At 47.4% G+C, this 13,315-nt stretch overlaps 1 protein-coding gene across 2 annotated transcripts in view; it reads left to right on the top strand.

Moving 5' to 3' along the window:
* The window catches only part of LOC140394981 (tyrosine-protein kinase JAK2-like), a 109,233-nt gene extending 98,304 nt beyond the window's left edge, over positions 1 to 10,929 (top strand). For both annotated transcript variants that reach the window (XM_072482248.1, XM_072482249.1), the window contains 4 exons: positions 2,740 to 2,912; positions 4,440 to 4,557; positions 8,078 to 8,185; positions 10,533 to 10,929. In XM_072482248.1, coding sequence (XP_072338349.1) covers positions 2,740 to 2,912; positions 4,440 to 4,557; positions 8,078 to 8,185; positions 10,533 to 10,637 — 504 coding nt within the window. In that variant the 3' untranslated portion in view covers positions 10,638 to 10,929. The remainder of the gene's footprint in view (positions 1 to 2,739; positions 2,913 to 4,439; positions 4,558 to 8,077; positions 8,186 to 10,532) is intronic.
* The last annotated feature ends 2,386 nt before the right edge of the window (positions 10,930 to 13,315 follow it).

The raw sequence follows: 13,315 nt of genomic DNA, 5'->3' as shown, positions 1-13,315 counted from the left end.
GGACTGTGGGAGGAAACCGGAGCACCCGGAGGAAACCCACGCAGACACGGGGAGAACATGCAGACTCCGCACAGACAGTGACCCAGCAGGGAATCGAACCTGGGACCCTGGCGCTGTGAAGCATAATCACTGTGCTACCATGGTGTCCTGCCTTCCAGTGACCAGTCAGAAAGTGTACAGCCTCCACAGTACCTGGCTGGGTGATTTCGGCTTTCAGTCAAAACACCCTTTTCCCCCGTGTCCGATATATGCATAATTAATAAAAACATAGAAACATAGAAAATAGGAGCAGGAAGAGGCCATTCGGCCCTTCGAGCCTGCTCCACCATTCATTATGATCGTGGCTGATGATCCAACTCACTAGCCTGCTCCTGCCTTCCTCCCATATCCTTTGATCCCCTTTGCCCAAATGCTATATCTAACTGCTTCTTGAAAACATGGGTTTGGCCTTGAGATACCCTCAATTACAACTCGAGAGAGGTGATTGGTAATACAAAGGCTTTAATTAGCAGAGAACCAGTCAGCTACCGAGAAGTGTGCTCACTGCCCACTGGACATTACCTTCTATATGGCTCCCTGGGGGGGTGGAGCCAGAGGCGGAGTCCCCCAGGGTTCCAAAACCCGGTCTTAAAGGGATCATTACATTAAAGGTGCAGTAATCAATCATCACAGGCCTCAACTATGGTAATCAACTCCACAGGCTCTCCACTCTCTGGGTAAAGAAATCTCTTCTCATCTCTGTCCTCAATGGTCCACCCCGCATCCTACCGTCATCAGAAACATCCTTCTTGTAACTACCTTGTCTAGTCCTGTTAGAATTGTATAAGTTTCTATGAGTACCCACCCCTCCATTCTTCTGAACTCCAGCGTAAGGGGCGGCACGGGTAACACAGTGGTTAGCACTGTTGCTTCACAGCACCAGGGTCCCAGGATCGATTCCCGGCTTGGATCACTGTGCGGATTCTGCACCTTCTCCCCGTGTCTGCCCGTGGGTTTCCTCCGGGTGCTCCGGTTTCCTCCCACAAGTCCCGAAAGGTGTGCTGCTAGGTGAATTGGACATTCTGAATTCTCCCTCAGTGTACCCGAACAGGCGCCAGAGTGTGGCGACTAGGGGTTTTTCACAGTAACTTCATTGCAGTGTTAATGTAAGCCGACTTGTGACAATAATAAAGGTTGGTGTTATTCATCTTTTATTCTCTCTGAGGACTGCCATTAGCACTCTTTCTGTGGCCATTAGCACCCGGTTTCCCTGGGTTTCTGTGGCTATGACTCATCTTTCATTCTCACTCCACAGTATAAATATTTCCCACTTTCTCTGTCTGTTAGCTTTGACAAAGAGTCACCGGACTCGAAACGTTCCCTCTTTTCTCTCCCTACAGATGCTGCCAGACCTGCTGAGATTTTCCATCATTTTCTCTTTTGTTGTTGTTATTCAGTCCTAACCGACTCAACCTCTCCTCCCGCATCAGTCCTGCCATCCTAGGACTCAGTCCGAGTAATATTATAATCACAGAAGTCTCGAGAAGGATTTAAACGCAAAGATTTATTAGGTAAATAAATACAAAGTAATATAATCAGTCCCAATCGCGATCCTCTGAAGATGTCGGTTCCATCCTGGCCGATGTTATTGGTTCATTTTAACAAGCCCGCCCCGTTAGTCCTTCACCCCACAGCGGGCCAGCTACTATTCCACCAACCTCACGGGGAGCTCAATCGGGTCGGCCCCATGGGTCTCGTGAGGGTTATTACAATAACCAAAATACTTTTGAAAACTATTCTCAAAGTACAATTTTTTTAATGATCATTTTGCTCGGTTTACTTGCTTCAATGTCCTCATTGCCTCTGGACAGTTTTTGCCTTAAGAATGGACACAACTGTATTAGAAGCACTTCAGAGCAGGTTCACTTGACCGATCCCCGGGGTGAAGGAGTTATCCTTGTGAGGAAAGGTTGAACAGGTTGGGCCTTTTGGAGTTTAGAGGATTGGGAGGTGATTTTATTGGAATGTGTTAAATCCTGAGGGTGGATGCTGAAAGCACGTTTCCCCTTGCGGGGGAGTCTTGACTAGGGGTTAAAAATTAACTCTCTCCCATTTAAGACTGGTGGTAAACCACTGTTAGTGTATTATATGTATTGTGGTAAACTGTTACTGTACTACGTGTATTGTGGTAAACCACTGCCTCATGGCTCCACCTGTGGCTCCTCCCCTTGGGCTCGGTATAAAGGTGGCTGACCTCCGGCCCTGCCCCAGTTCGGGTTCAGTGGCGTGGAGGCTTTCTGTTCAGCTTATTAAAGCCACAGTTTCGTTCACTACTCGTCTTGTGTTAATTGATGGCGCATCAAGACTAGAAGCAGGCGATGTTCTTCTCTCAGGGGGTCTTTCATCTGTGGAATTCTCTTCCCCAGGGAGCAGTGGAGGCTGAGCCACTGAATATACTCAAGGCTTGAGTTTCTGTAAGAGAGTCAAGGGTTACGGGGTGGAGTTGGGTAGACAGGCAAGTGGTGTTCAGGTCGCAATCGGATCAGCCATGGCAGGGCAGGCTCGATGGGCCTACTCCTATTCCTAATTCTTGTGTTCGTCTTTAAACCCCCTACTCCAGGGCAATCCCGGAGGGTTGCCAACGTATCTCAGGTCCTCAGAGACTGGCTAGCATTCATACTTTCTCTAATGAAGCAAAATAGTTGAAACGGTCCAATCTGCAAGTCACATGTGAGAACTCTTCCCGTTCTTCTCTTAAAGGGGATGGACTATCTTGGCTCCAAACGCTACGTACACAGGGACCTGGCAACGCGGAACATTCTGGTAGAAAGTGACACCTGTGTAAAAATAGGTGACTTTGGACTGACCAAGATTCTGCCCGGAGACAAGGATTATTACAAAGTGCTGGAACCTGGAGAGAGTCCGATCTTCTGGTAAGAGTTCTTCACGAACAATGAGAGGTCCCCCTAGTGGCTCGGTCAGTTACTGCATATGGTTAATTTCTGCAGAAACCTTTGTTACAAAAGAAAGAATTGCATTTATATAGTGATGTTCATGGCCACAGGGCACCCCAAGGTGTTCACAGACAAAGAAGTATTTTTGAAGTTCATTCACTTCCAATTTGTAAACTCCCAGAAAGAGCTAGGTGATCGTGAGCAGATAATCTGCTTTTGTGATGATGGTTGAGAAATAAATGTTCGCCCAGGAGGCCTTGGAGGACTCTTTTGCTCTTTGTCAAAATTGTGCCGTGCGAGTCTTCCTGCAAAGACATGAGAGGGAAGACAGGGCCTGGATGTAATGCCTCACCTAAAGACAGCACCTCTGACAGTGCAGCACTCGCTCAGTACTGCCCTGAGAGAGTGTCAAACGAGGCTTTTGTGTCCAGGGTCTGGTGAGGAGCTTTAATTCACAGCTCTTGGAATCAGAGACAAGGGTCAGGCACTGAAACATAAGTCGATAGAAAGATAGAAATGGCAGCAGTGTCACACCTCAGTGAATACCCTCCACTTACCTGGATGAGTACAGCTGCAGCAATACTCAAGGAGCTTTACATCATCCAGGACGAAGCTTGATTGGTACCCAATTAGTTAGCCTAAGCAACCAAGTCGCTCCCCCAATCACCAGATTAACATGCTTGCAGTTTGCAATGCACCGCGATTGGGGATGGCAGCATAGTGGTAATGTTTTTTCCCAGGGTAGAGGGGTCAATTACTAGGGGGCATAGGTTTAAGGTGCGAGGGGCAAGGTTTAGAGTAGATGTACGAGGCAGGTTTTTTACACAGAGGGTAGTGGGTGCCTGGAACTCGCTGCCGGAGGAGGTGGTGGAAGCAGGGACGATATTGACGTTTAAGGGCCGTCTTGACAAATACATGAATAGGATGGGAATGGAGGGATACGGACCTCGGAAGAGTAGAAGGTTTTAGGTTCGAAGGGCAGCGTGGTTGGCGCAGGCTTGGAGGGCCGAAGGGCCTGTTCCTGTGCTGTACTTTTCTTTGTTCTTTGTTGCTGGGCTAGTCATTTAAATTACTGCTCTGGAGTTACAAGTTCAAATCCTGCCAGAAATTAAATGAATTCATGAAATAAATACTGATTTTTAAAAACTGGCATGTGTAATGGTGACCATAAAATTATTATAACAAGCCATCTGGCTCACCAATGTCCTTTAGGGAAGGAAAGCCACCATTCTTACCCTGCCTAACCTGTATTTGGTCCAGTCCTGATGAAATGGCTTAACAAGCCACTCAGTATTCAGGAATTAGGGCATCTCACTTCTCAAGGGTAATTAGGGGTGGGCAATATTGCTGAATACTGAGTAGCTTGTTACGCCATTTCAGCACTGCTCTCATTCACAAATGGATTTTTAAAAAACACCTGTGAGTGGTAGTTACCCTGGTAACTTGATCATGCTGATTGGAAAGTCTGGACCATCATTTTTGAACTAAAATCCCTTTGGGTTTTAGGTACGCTCTTGAATCTCTGACCGACAGCAAGTTTTCCAGGGAGTCGGACGTGTGGAGTTTTGGCGTGGTACTTTACGAGTTGTTCACGTACAGTGATCGAAGCAGGAGTCCACCTATGGTAAGTGCTAATATTGAGGTGGCGGCAAATCCGCAAACGCTGCCGAGCCTGTGATTCCAAGCCCTGCAGAAGTAAAAGGGGCAAATCCGTCTCGGACAAAGACTTCAAAACGCAGGAAGCCTGACACTCCTGTCTTCCCATCCAAATGACACTCTACGGAGTGTTTTTTTTTACTTCCAACTTATTGCACGATCACACAAGGTCAGAATTTGTGCCGTAGATTGCTCGGTGGAAGGGCAGACTGAGGGGCGTGAGAATGTCCATGTTTTGTGATGCTGGTAAGGGACTGTAGGAATCTACCATGCGGTTTAAGTGTAGTCTCGTACACACTTCAAAACTCAGTAGAAATTTAAGTTACGCTTCTCAGATGCAAAATAAAAATCTTTTATTGTATCTATTGACTATAATTGAGAGACTGAAATCTTCTTGTGGTTACAAATCAAATGTTCTCAATAAAGCCCTTGCCAGCAAAAGACTTTAAGAGATATAATTGACTTAATGGTTTACAAATGCGCCCGCATTTGGAGTATTGCATGCAGTTCTGGTCCCCGCATTGTAGGAAGGATGTGGAAAGGGTGCAGAGGAGATTTACCAGGATGTTGCCTGGTATGGAGGAAAGATCTTATGAGGAAAGGCTGAGGGACTTGAGGCTGTTTTGTTAGAGAGAAGAAGGTTAAGAGGTGACTTAATAGAGGCATACAAGATGATCAGAGTAAGAAGTCTTACAACACCAGGTTAAAGTCCAACATGTTTGTTTCAAACACCAGCTTTCGGAGCGCTGCTCCTTCCTCATCAAGATGATCAGAGGATTGGATAGGGTGGACAGTGAGAGCCTTTCTCCTCGGATGGTGATGGCTAGCACGAGGGGACATAGCTTTACATTGAGGTGAGATAGATATAGGACAGATGTCAGAGGTAGGTTCTTTACTCAGAGAGTAGTAAGGGTGTGGAATGCCCTGCCTGCAACAGTAGTGGACTCGCCAACATTAAGGGCATTTAAATGGTCATTGGATAAACATATGGACGATAAGGGAATAGTGTAGATGGGCTTTAGAGTGATTTCACAGGTCAGCGCAACATCGAGGGCCGAAGGGCCTGTACTGCGCTGTAATGTTCTAATGTCTAATGTTTACAAACAGATTTAACTTTCAAATTACAGTAACGGTTTCTTGTTCAAAGCAGAACAGCTTGTGCAGACTTTAAGAGTTATATTGGAAATATGAAATACAAAATAAGGATGGCGAATAGTTAGGTAAAAGGTATAGAGTGATCCTGGATGGAAAATGTCTGCCTGGACCTCTATGTTTAAAGAGAATGTTATCAGACTGGCTCCATCTGTCCCTACCCCTGCAATGTGTTGATTGGCTTGGATGGGGCTCAAATGCATTTGGTTGGATGGTTAGTTGTCAATCATCAATGTGCAACACATATGCGGATATGTTGCATCTTTGGGTGCTTTCTGTGTGTTGGAATGCGATTTATACTTTTAATCAGTTCTAGCTTTTACTGGTTTTTCTGCTGACTGCACTATTATCTGCATTCTGAACAATGGTGGATTCATGTAGTCATGGTGCTTATTTTGACCTTGATCAGATTGTGGTAAAACTGCATAACTTTCGCAATTCTGTTCATCAGAACAATGGACAGTTTATAATGTCAATTTAACTTTTCAGTAAAATGGTGCATAAGCTTTAGCTAGCCTTTAGATGTTTCAAATTCTGTGCTTTGCCCCTGCAAATCCTGCAAGCTGTGTGTTTTTTGTAATCTAAGTTATGCTTGAAGTTATATGGTGAAATCCATTTTAAAATGAACTTTAAACTGGGCTTTAGTATTTCCATTAAAATGGCCAAATTAATGACCCTTTTACCTATTAGAAATAGCTAGTTCGGAGGCAGGGTATGATCGAATCAGGCTGCACATTAGTCTGAATTTTTGCACTTCCCAGTTTAAAACATTAATTTCGATCCATGCTTTTTCTGTAATACATTGATTTTGCAATTGTCGTCCACTGCCAAATGAAAAGCTTCCAGTAATTTGGGAATTAGAGACCCAGCGGTGGTTGGAACACAAAGGTTTCTCTGCCGTGGAGGTGGAGGAGCTGGCAGTCACAGAAGTATGGTGCCACAGCACCGCCACTGATGGGAGGGTGTAATTACAGTGTGACCTCTTTACACAGGCAAATTCCCTTCTATGTTTTGACACAGGAATTTAAAGTGAAAAGTGTCAACATCAAAGCATGATCAAAATATGACAGCAGGAAAAAAGGTGTGGCAGTCAGAAAAAGGGTCCAGACAAAAGGGGCCGGAATATGAGGGTGGGAGTGGAAGCGGGAAGGTGCTAAAAACAGCCCTGCTGGCCAGAGTGCTAGTTATCTCCTGCCTCTGGGCCATTCTCACAGAGGTGGGGGAGGGAGGGGGGGAGGTAGCAGGGCCACCTGCCCACATCCAGTGGGTAGTGAATCAAACTAATCAAGGGCCAGTACTAAAAAAAAAAAGGGGTGGCACCGTGGTTAGCACTACTGCCTCACATCGCCGGGGTCCCGGGTTTGAATCCCGGCCCTGGGTCACTGTCCGTGTGGAGTTTGCACATTCTCACCATGTCTGCTTGGGTTTCCTCCCACAGACCAAAGATGTGCAGGTTAGGTGGATTGGCCACGCTAAATTGCCCCGTGGTGTCCAAAAGGTTAGGTGGGACTTACAGGGATAGGGTGGGGGGCCTCACCCTAGGCAGATGCTCTTTCAGAGGGTCGGTGCAGACCCAATGGGCCGAATGGCCTCCTTCGGCACTGTAGGAATCCATGATTCTATGACCACTTAAGGCCAATTGAAGGAGGTTGACTGTAATTTTCCAGTCAGCCTATAGGTTCTCAGAGGCAGCAGGGACCAGTTTATCTGCCCCGGATGTGGGCTCCTGGTGGCAGGCTGCAGCAAATGTTCCAGGCAGCTTCGAGCCCCTCCCTTTCTGCTTGAGTGCAGCAGCAGTCAAAGGCCACCTGGTAAAGGATACAGCAATTTTTAATTCAACTTTGAGAATCCTGAGGGTGGCACGGTGACGCAGCGGTTATAATAATAGCCTATCTGCCTCACGGCGCCGGGATCCGGGTTCGATTCCGGCACCAGGTCACTGTCAGGGTGGAGTTTGCACATTCTCCCCGTCTCACCCACACAACCCAAAAAGATGGGCAGGGTGGGTGGATTGGCCACACTAAATTGCCCCTTAATTGGAAAAAAAATAATTGGATATTTTACTTTTTTTTTAAAAAGCAAGGGGGAAAATCAGTTTGGGTGAACGTCAAGTTTAATGTTTGAGAATCTTTAAATTGTACAGTGGAAAATTTATTTTGACGGGTCGGGAAGGAATAAGCCGGATTAGGAGGTGGTGTGAGGTGACTCAATTTTGACTCATTGGGATTGTGCAGAGGAGGAGGAATGGAGGAGATGGTGTCTTTCAGCCTCAAAGAGAAAAGTTTGGAGATGCAGCAATCAAAATTATGTTCCTATCCCCTTCTTCCTTTGAAAAGGAGTTTCTGCGGATGATCGGTTCAGATGTACAAGGCCAGATTGTCCTGCAAATGCTTGAAGTCCTGAAAACTAAACGGCTGCCAGCACCTCAGGACTGCCCGAGAGAGGTAAGGAAGCTGCACAGACCAGGGGTTGTCCAAGACCTTTGTCTTTGTGGGTGATATGATGGAACCTTGGGTCTACATTCAGGCCAGGAAACCACTTAGACATTGACCGACCCAACAATATACACCCAACCATTTTAATGGGAATGGCCCAGACTGATATTAAAGCTTAATGTCGACTTCCCATTCGGTTGGACATATCTCGCCACCATGTCCTGAGGTTGCGGTTTAGGATTTATCCGCCAGGAAAACAGATTTTCCCAGATTAAAAAAAGGACTGGATGACCATCAAAATTTCCCCTCTCCAGCCCAGAGATGTCAAGACCAATTATACCAACTGGTTGCACTCAACTAACACAGCAAAGACCCGGGATTGAAGTTGGTGATCTGTTACTCAATTATTCATGGTCTTAGTTGCCTGAGCCAGTGCAACAACCAAATTGCCATTGATCCAATGTCTTTGCTCTACTCTCTCGAACCCCTTACAGATCTGGGCTGGATTCTCCAAAAATAGAGCTATGTCCCCAGGCCAGTGTAAAAACGCTGGTGTTTCACTCTTGACTTTCCTCAGGAAAATCTACAGCTATTCTCCTACCTTGCAGGGGGCTGGCGGGGCCCCGGAGTGCTTCTTGCAGTGTCAGCTGCGGATACGGGCCCCCGCACGTCCGGTCGCCAGTCTGCGCCTGCGCACGGCGACGGCATGCAGCGGCCGCGCCGTGCGCGATGGCGGACTCGGACCGAGGGCCAATGTAGGCCCCCCAGAGATGGCGCGTGCCCGCGGATCCGAGCCGCCCGATCGCTGCCCTGGCTACCCATGAAGCCCCCCCCCACCCCCGGTTGTTCGATCCCCCCGCCCCCCCCCCCCCCCCACTAGGGCGGCCGCAGACTGAGTCCGCAACCGTCATCCGAGGTTCCCGATGGCCAATACATGGTTGGAATCACGCCGAGGGGAACTCATCCAGTTTTGCCTGGAGAATCGCGGGGGGGGGGGGGCCTCTGTCAATGGCCCTTAGCCGCGCCGCGCGAGCGTTTCTCCGGTCACGGGAGCGCCGCCGGCTATGATTCCCACATAAAGATCGATTCTCCGCCCCCGCGCCAAACACAATTGCAGCGCGGGGCTGCGGAGAAACCCGCCCCTGGTGTGGAAAGCAATTGGCTTGTCACCACCTTCTCAAGTGCAATTCAGGGTGAGCAATAAATTCTGGCCTGGCAATAATGCTCACATCCCCTTGAATCAACTTGAAAATAGAATTGGCAGAAAACATTGGAGATGATGTTGAGATGGGCGTGTAACAGGCGCTTGAAATAGTTACACTCGCTGTAGCACAAGGCTAGCCTCTGAATCCAACAACCCAGCACCATGACTAAGCCGCCAGGAAGTTACAAAACTGAAACATAAACTGGCCAAGGTAGGCAGCGGCTGTGAATTTCCTGGAATCTGCTCCCATTGCGATGACATAACTTCGCCAGAAACCTCAGGGGTCTCCCAGTTTCACAGAGGAGAGGCAGCCATCGAGGAGTGCGAGGAGTGGCTGATGGTTTGCATCCCCTCGCCCGGGGATTTTGAAAGGATTGGAGCATTTTAATGTTACTCCAACCAAGAGCAATTGATTCAGCATCTGCTTGAGGACAATTGGTGTGGGGATGGAGATGGAGGAAATGCTTTTTAATGCAGTGAGCTGTGATCTGGAGAGAGTGAAATTCAAAAGAATATATGGGTGAAAAGGAAAAAAAATACAATTGCTGGGCTTTGGGGAAAGTTCAGCGGGAGCGGGAATATCTGACGCGTTCTTTCAAAGAGCTGCCGTGGCCACAATGAGGTCAATAGTTTCCACATGCACCATATTATACATTGAACTAGGAGTGGATAAGAGTGGTCTGTGTTTGGCCCAGCCCACAACAGGCAATAAATTTACTCGTTAATCCATCATATCTTGTACGGTGGCACAGTGGTTAGCACTGTTGCTTCACAGCGCCAGGGTCCCAGGTGCGATTCCTGGCTTGGGTCACTGTCTGTGCGGATTCTACACGTTCTCCCCGTGTCTGCGTGGGTTTCCCCCGGGGGCTCCGGTTTCCTCCCACAGTCCCGAAAGACGTGCTTGTTAGGTAAATTGGACATTCTGAATTCTCCCTCTGTGTACCCGAACAGGCGCCGGAGTGTGGCGACTAGGGGATTTTCACAGTAACTTCATTGCAGTGTTAATGTAAGCCTACTTGTGACACTAATAAAGATTATTATTATTAATCTTCCAGGAATGTGTTTGAGTCATTCCTGTTGCAGTGATTTGAATGTGTTGTATAGTCCTGGTATTAAATGATCATCTTTATCTCCTTTTTAACTGTTGTGCAGATGTACAATATAATGCTGAGTTGCTGGAACCACAGTCCCGCGCAGAGACCGACCTTCATAGAACTGCAGCGAAAGATCGAAGAAATGTACAACGCCCGACGGTGATTAGCTTGGCTTGTTGGGAGGACACCCACCTCATGTAGCAAACATGGCACACACGTTGTGCCCTGTCACGACTGCCTGCGAATGAACGCAAAACTCATTCATTAAGAAACCCACAGCCCTTGCATTTATGTTTCACTTTAACAAGTTGTTTGAACTGCCTCATTGAGCATCGCACAATTAATTACTCTGAGAGCGCAGTGACTGCTGCTATGTGGGGCAGCCTGAGCTTCCACCGCCACAGCTTGCCCAATCCCACATTGTTCAACGCCTTCAAAATAAATATTGAACAGGACATCACGCCACAACTGTTGTGAGTTGGAAGGAATCAGATGCAAGGACCACATCTTCTCCTTCTGCACTTTTCTTGTACTTATGTTACATTTAAACAACTACGAGCTCCCCCTCCAAGTGCTGAGGCACAGGCAGCAGGGATAAAAGGCAGCAAGAGTGTGGAGAGAGGCAGTCAGCACATATTTAATATAATTGACTGTTTGTCTGCAAGCTAACTTGCAATTGTTGCCTTCCTCAGCACTGAAACTGAAGATGGGCTGAATAGCTGGGGTATCTGCCTATTGTTAGCTGTTCTTGTTTGGGGGGGGGGGGGGGCGCAGTGGGAAGGGAGGGATAGGTGGGGGGGCAATCGACAGTTCCTTCAGACCGAAACTCCTGTCGCTGCTTGGCTTGAAGTGGCATATCCCACTAAAACGCCATCTACAGGCACCACAGGGAATTGTGCCAGCATTGTAACATTAGAACATAGAACAGTACAGCACAGTATAGGCCCTTCAGCCCACTATGTTGTGCCGACCATCTATCCTAATCTACAATCAACCTAACCTACACCCCTTCAATTTACTGCTGTCCATGTGCCTGTCTCAGAGTCGCTTAAATGTCCCTAATGACTCTGACTCCACCACCTCTGCTGGCAGTCCATTCCACACACCCACCACTCTCTGGTGTAAAGAACCTTCCTCTGACATCTCCCCTATACCTTCCTCCAATCACCTTAAAATTATGTCCCCTCGTGACAGCCATTTCCACCCTGGGGAAAGGTCTCTGGCTATCCACTCTATCCATGCCTCTCATCACCTTGTACACCTCTACCAAGTCACCTCTCTGCCTTCTTCGCTCCAGTGAGAAAAGCCCGAGCTCCCTCAACCTTTCTTCATAAGACATGCCCTCCAGTCCAGGCAGCATGCTGGTAAATCTCCTCTGTGCCCTCTCCAAAGCATTCACATCCTTCCTATAATGAGGCGACCAGAACTGGACACAATATTCCAAGTGTGGTCTAACTGGAGTTTTATAAAGCTGCAGCAAAACCTTGCGGCTCTTAAACTCAATCCCCCTGTGAATGAAAGCCAACACACCATACGCCTTCTTAACAACCCTATAAACCTGGGTGGCAACTTTGAGGGATCTATGTACGTGGACCCCAAGATCCCTCTGTTCCTCCACACGTCCAAAAATCCTGCCTTTAACCCTGTATTCAGCATTCAAATTCGATCTTCCAAAATGAATCACTTCACATTTCTCACGGTTGAACTCCATCTGCCACTTCTCAGCCCAGCTCTGCATCCTGTCAATGTCCTGTTGTAACCTGCAACAACCCTCAACACTATCTACAACTCCCCCAACCTTTGTGTCATCGGCAAACTTACTAGCCCACACTTCCACTTTCTCATCCAAGCCATTTATAAAACTCACAAAGAGCAGAGGTCCCAGAACTGATCCTTACGGGACACCACTGGTCACCGACCTCCAGGCGGAATACTTTCCATCCACTACCACTCGCTGTCTTCTTTCGGCCAGCCAATTCTGTATCCAGACAGCCAAATTTCCCTGTATCCCATTACCCCTAACATTCTGAATGAGCCTAACATGGGGAACCTTATCAAATGCCTTACTGAAATCCATATACACCACATCCACTGCCCGACCTTCATCAATGTGTCTCGTCACATCTTCAAAGAATTCAATGAGGCTTGTGAGGCATGACCTGCCCCTCACAAAGCCATGCTGACTATCTTTAATCAAACTATGTTTTTCATAATAATCATATTAATCAAAATAATCATAAATCCTATCTCTCAGAATCCTTTCCAATATTTTGCTCACCACAGACGTAAGACTGATGGGTCTCTAATTCCCTGGGATTTCCCTATTCCCTTTCTTGAACAGGGGAACAACAATCGCCTCCCTCTAATCATCCGGTACTACTCCAGTGGAGAGTGAGGATGCAAAGATCATCGCCAACGACGCAGCAATCTCCTCCCTCGCTTCCCGTAGTAACCTTGCGTAAATCCAATCAGGCCCAGGGGACTTATCTATCCTGATGCTTTTCAAAATTTACAGCACATTCTCCTTCTTAATATAAACCTGTTTGAGTCTATTAACCTGGTTCACACTGTTCTCATGGGCAACAAGGTCCCTCTCTCTAGTGAATACTGAAGCAAAGTATTCATTTAGGGCCTCCCCCATCTACTCAGACTCTAGGCACAAGTTTCCTCCATTATCCCTGATCGGCCCTACTCTCACTCTGATCATCCTCTTATTTCTCACATAATTGTAGAATGCCTTGGGGTTTTCCCTAATCCTTCCCGCCAGGGCTTTTTCATGCCCCCTTCTAGCTCTCCTCAGTCCATTTTTGAGTTCCTTCCTGGCTACCTTGTAACCCTCTG

The sequence above is a fragment of the Scyliorhinus torazame genome, chromosome 18, assembly GCF_047496885.1.
Source record: "Scyliorhinus torazame isolate Kashiwa2021f chromosome 18, sScyTor2.1, whole genome shotgun sequence".
In the NCBI taxonomy this organism is placed as follows: Eukaryota; Metazoa; Chordata; class Chondrichthyes; order Carcharhiniformes; family Scyliorhinidae; genus Scyliorhinus; species Scyliorhinus torazame.
Note: the sequence above shows the minus strand (reverse complement) of the source record. Positions and strands in the feature narration are given on the sequence as shown.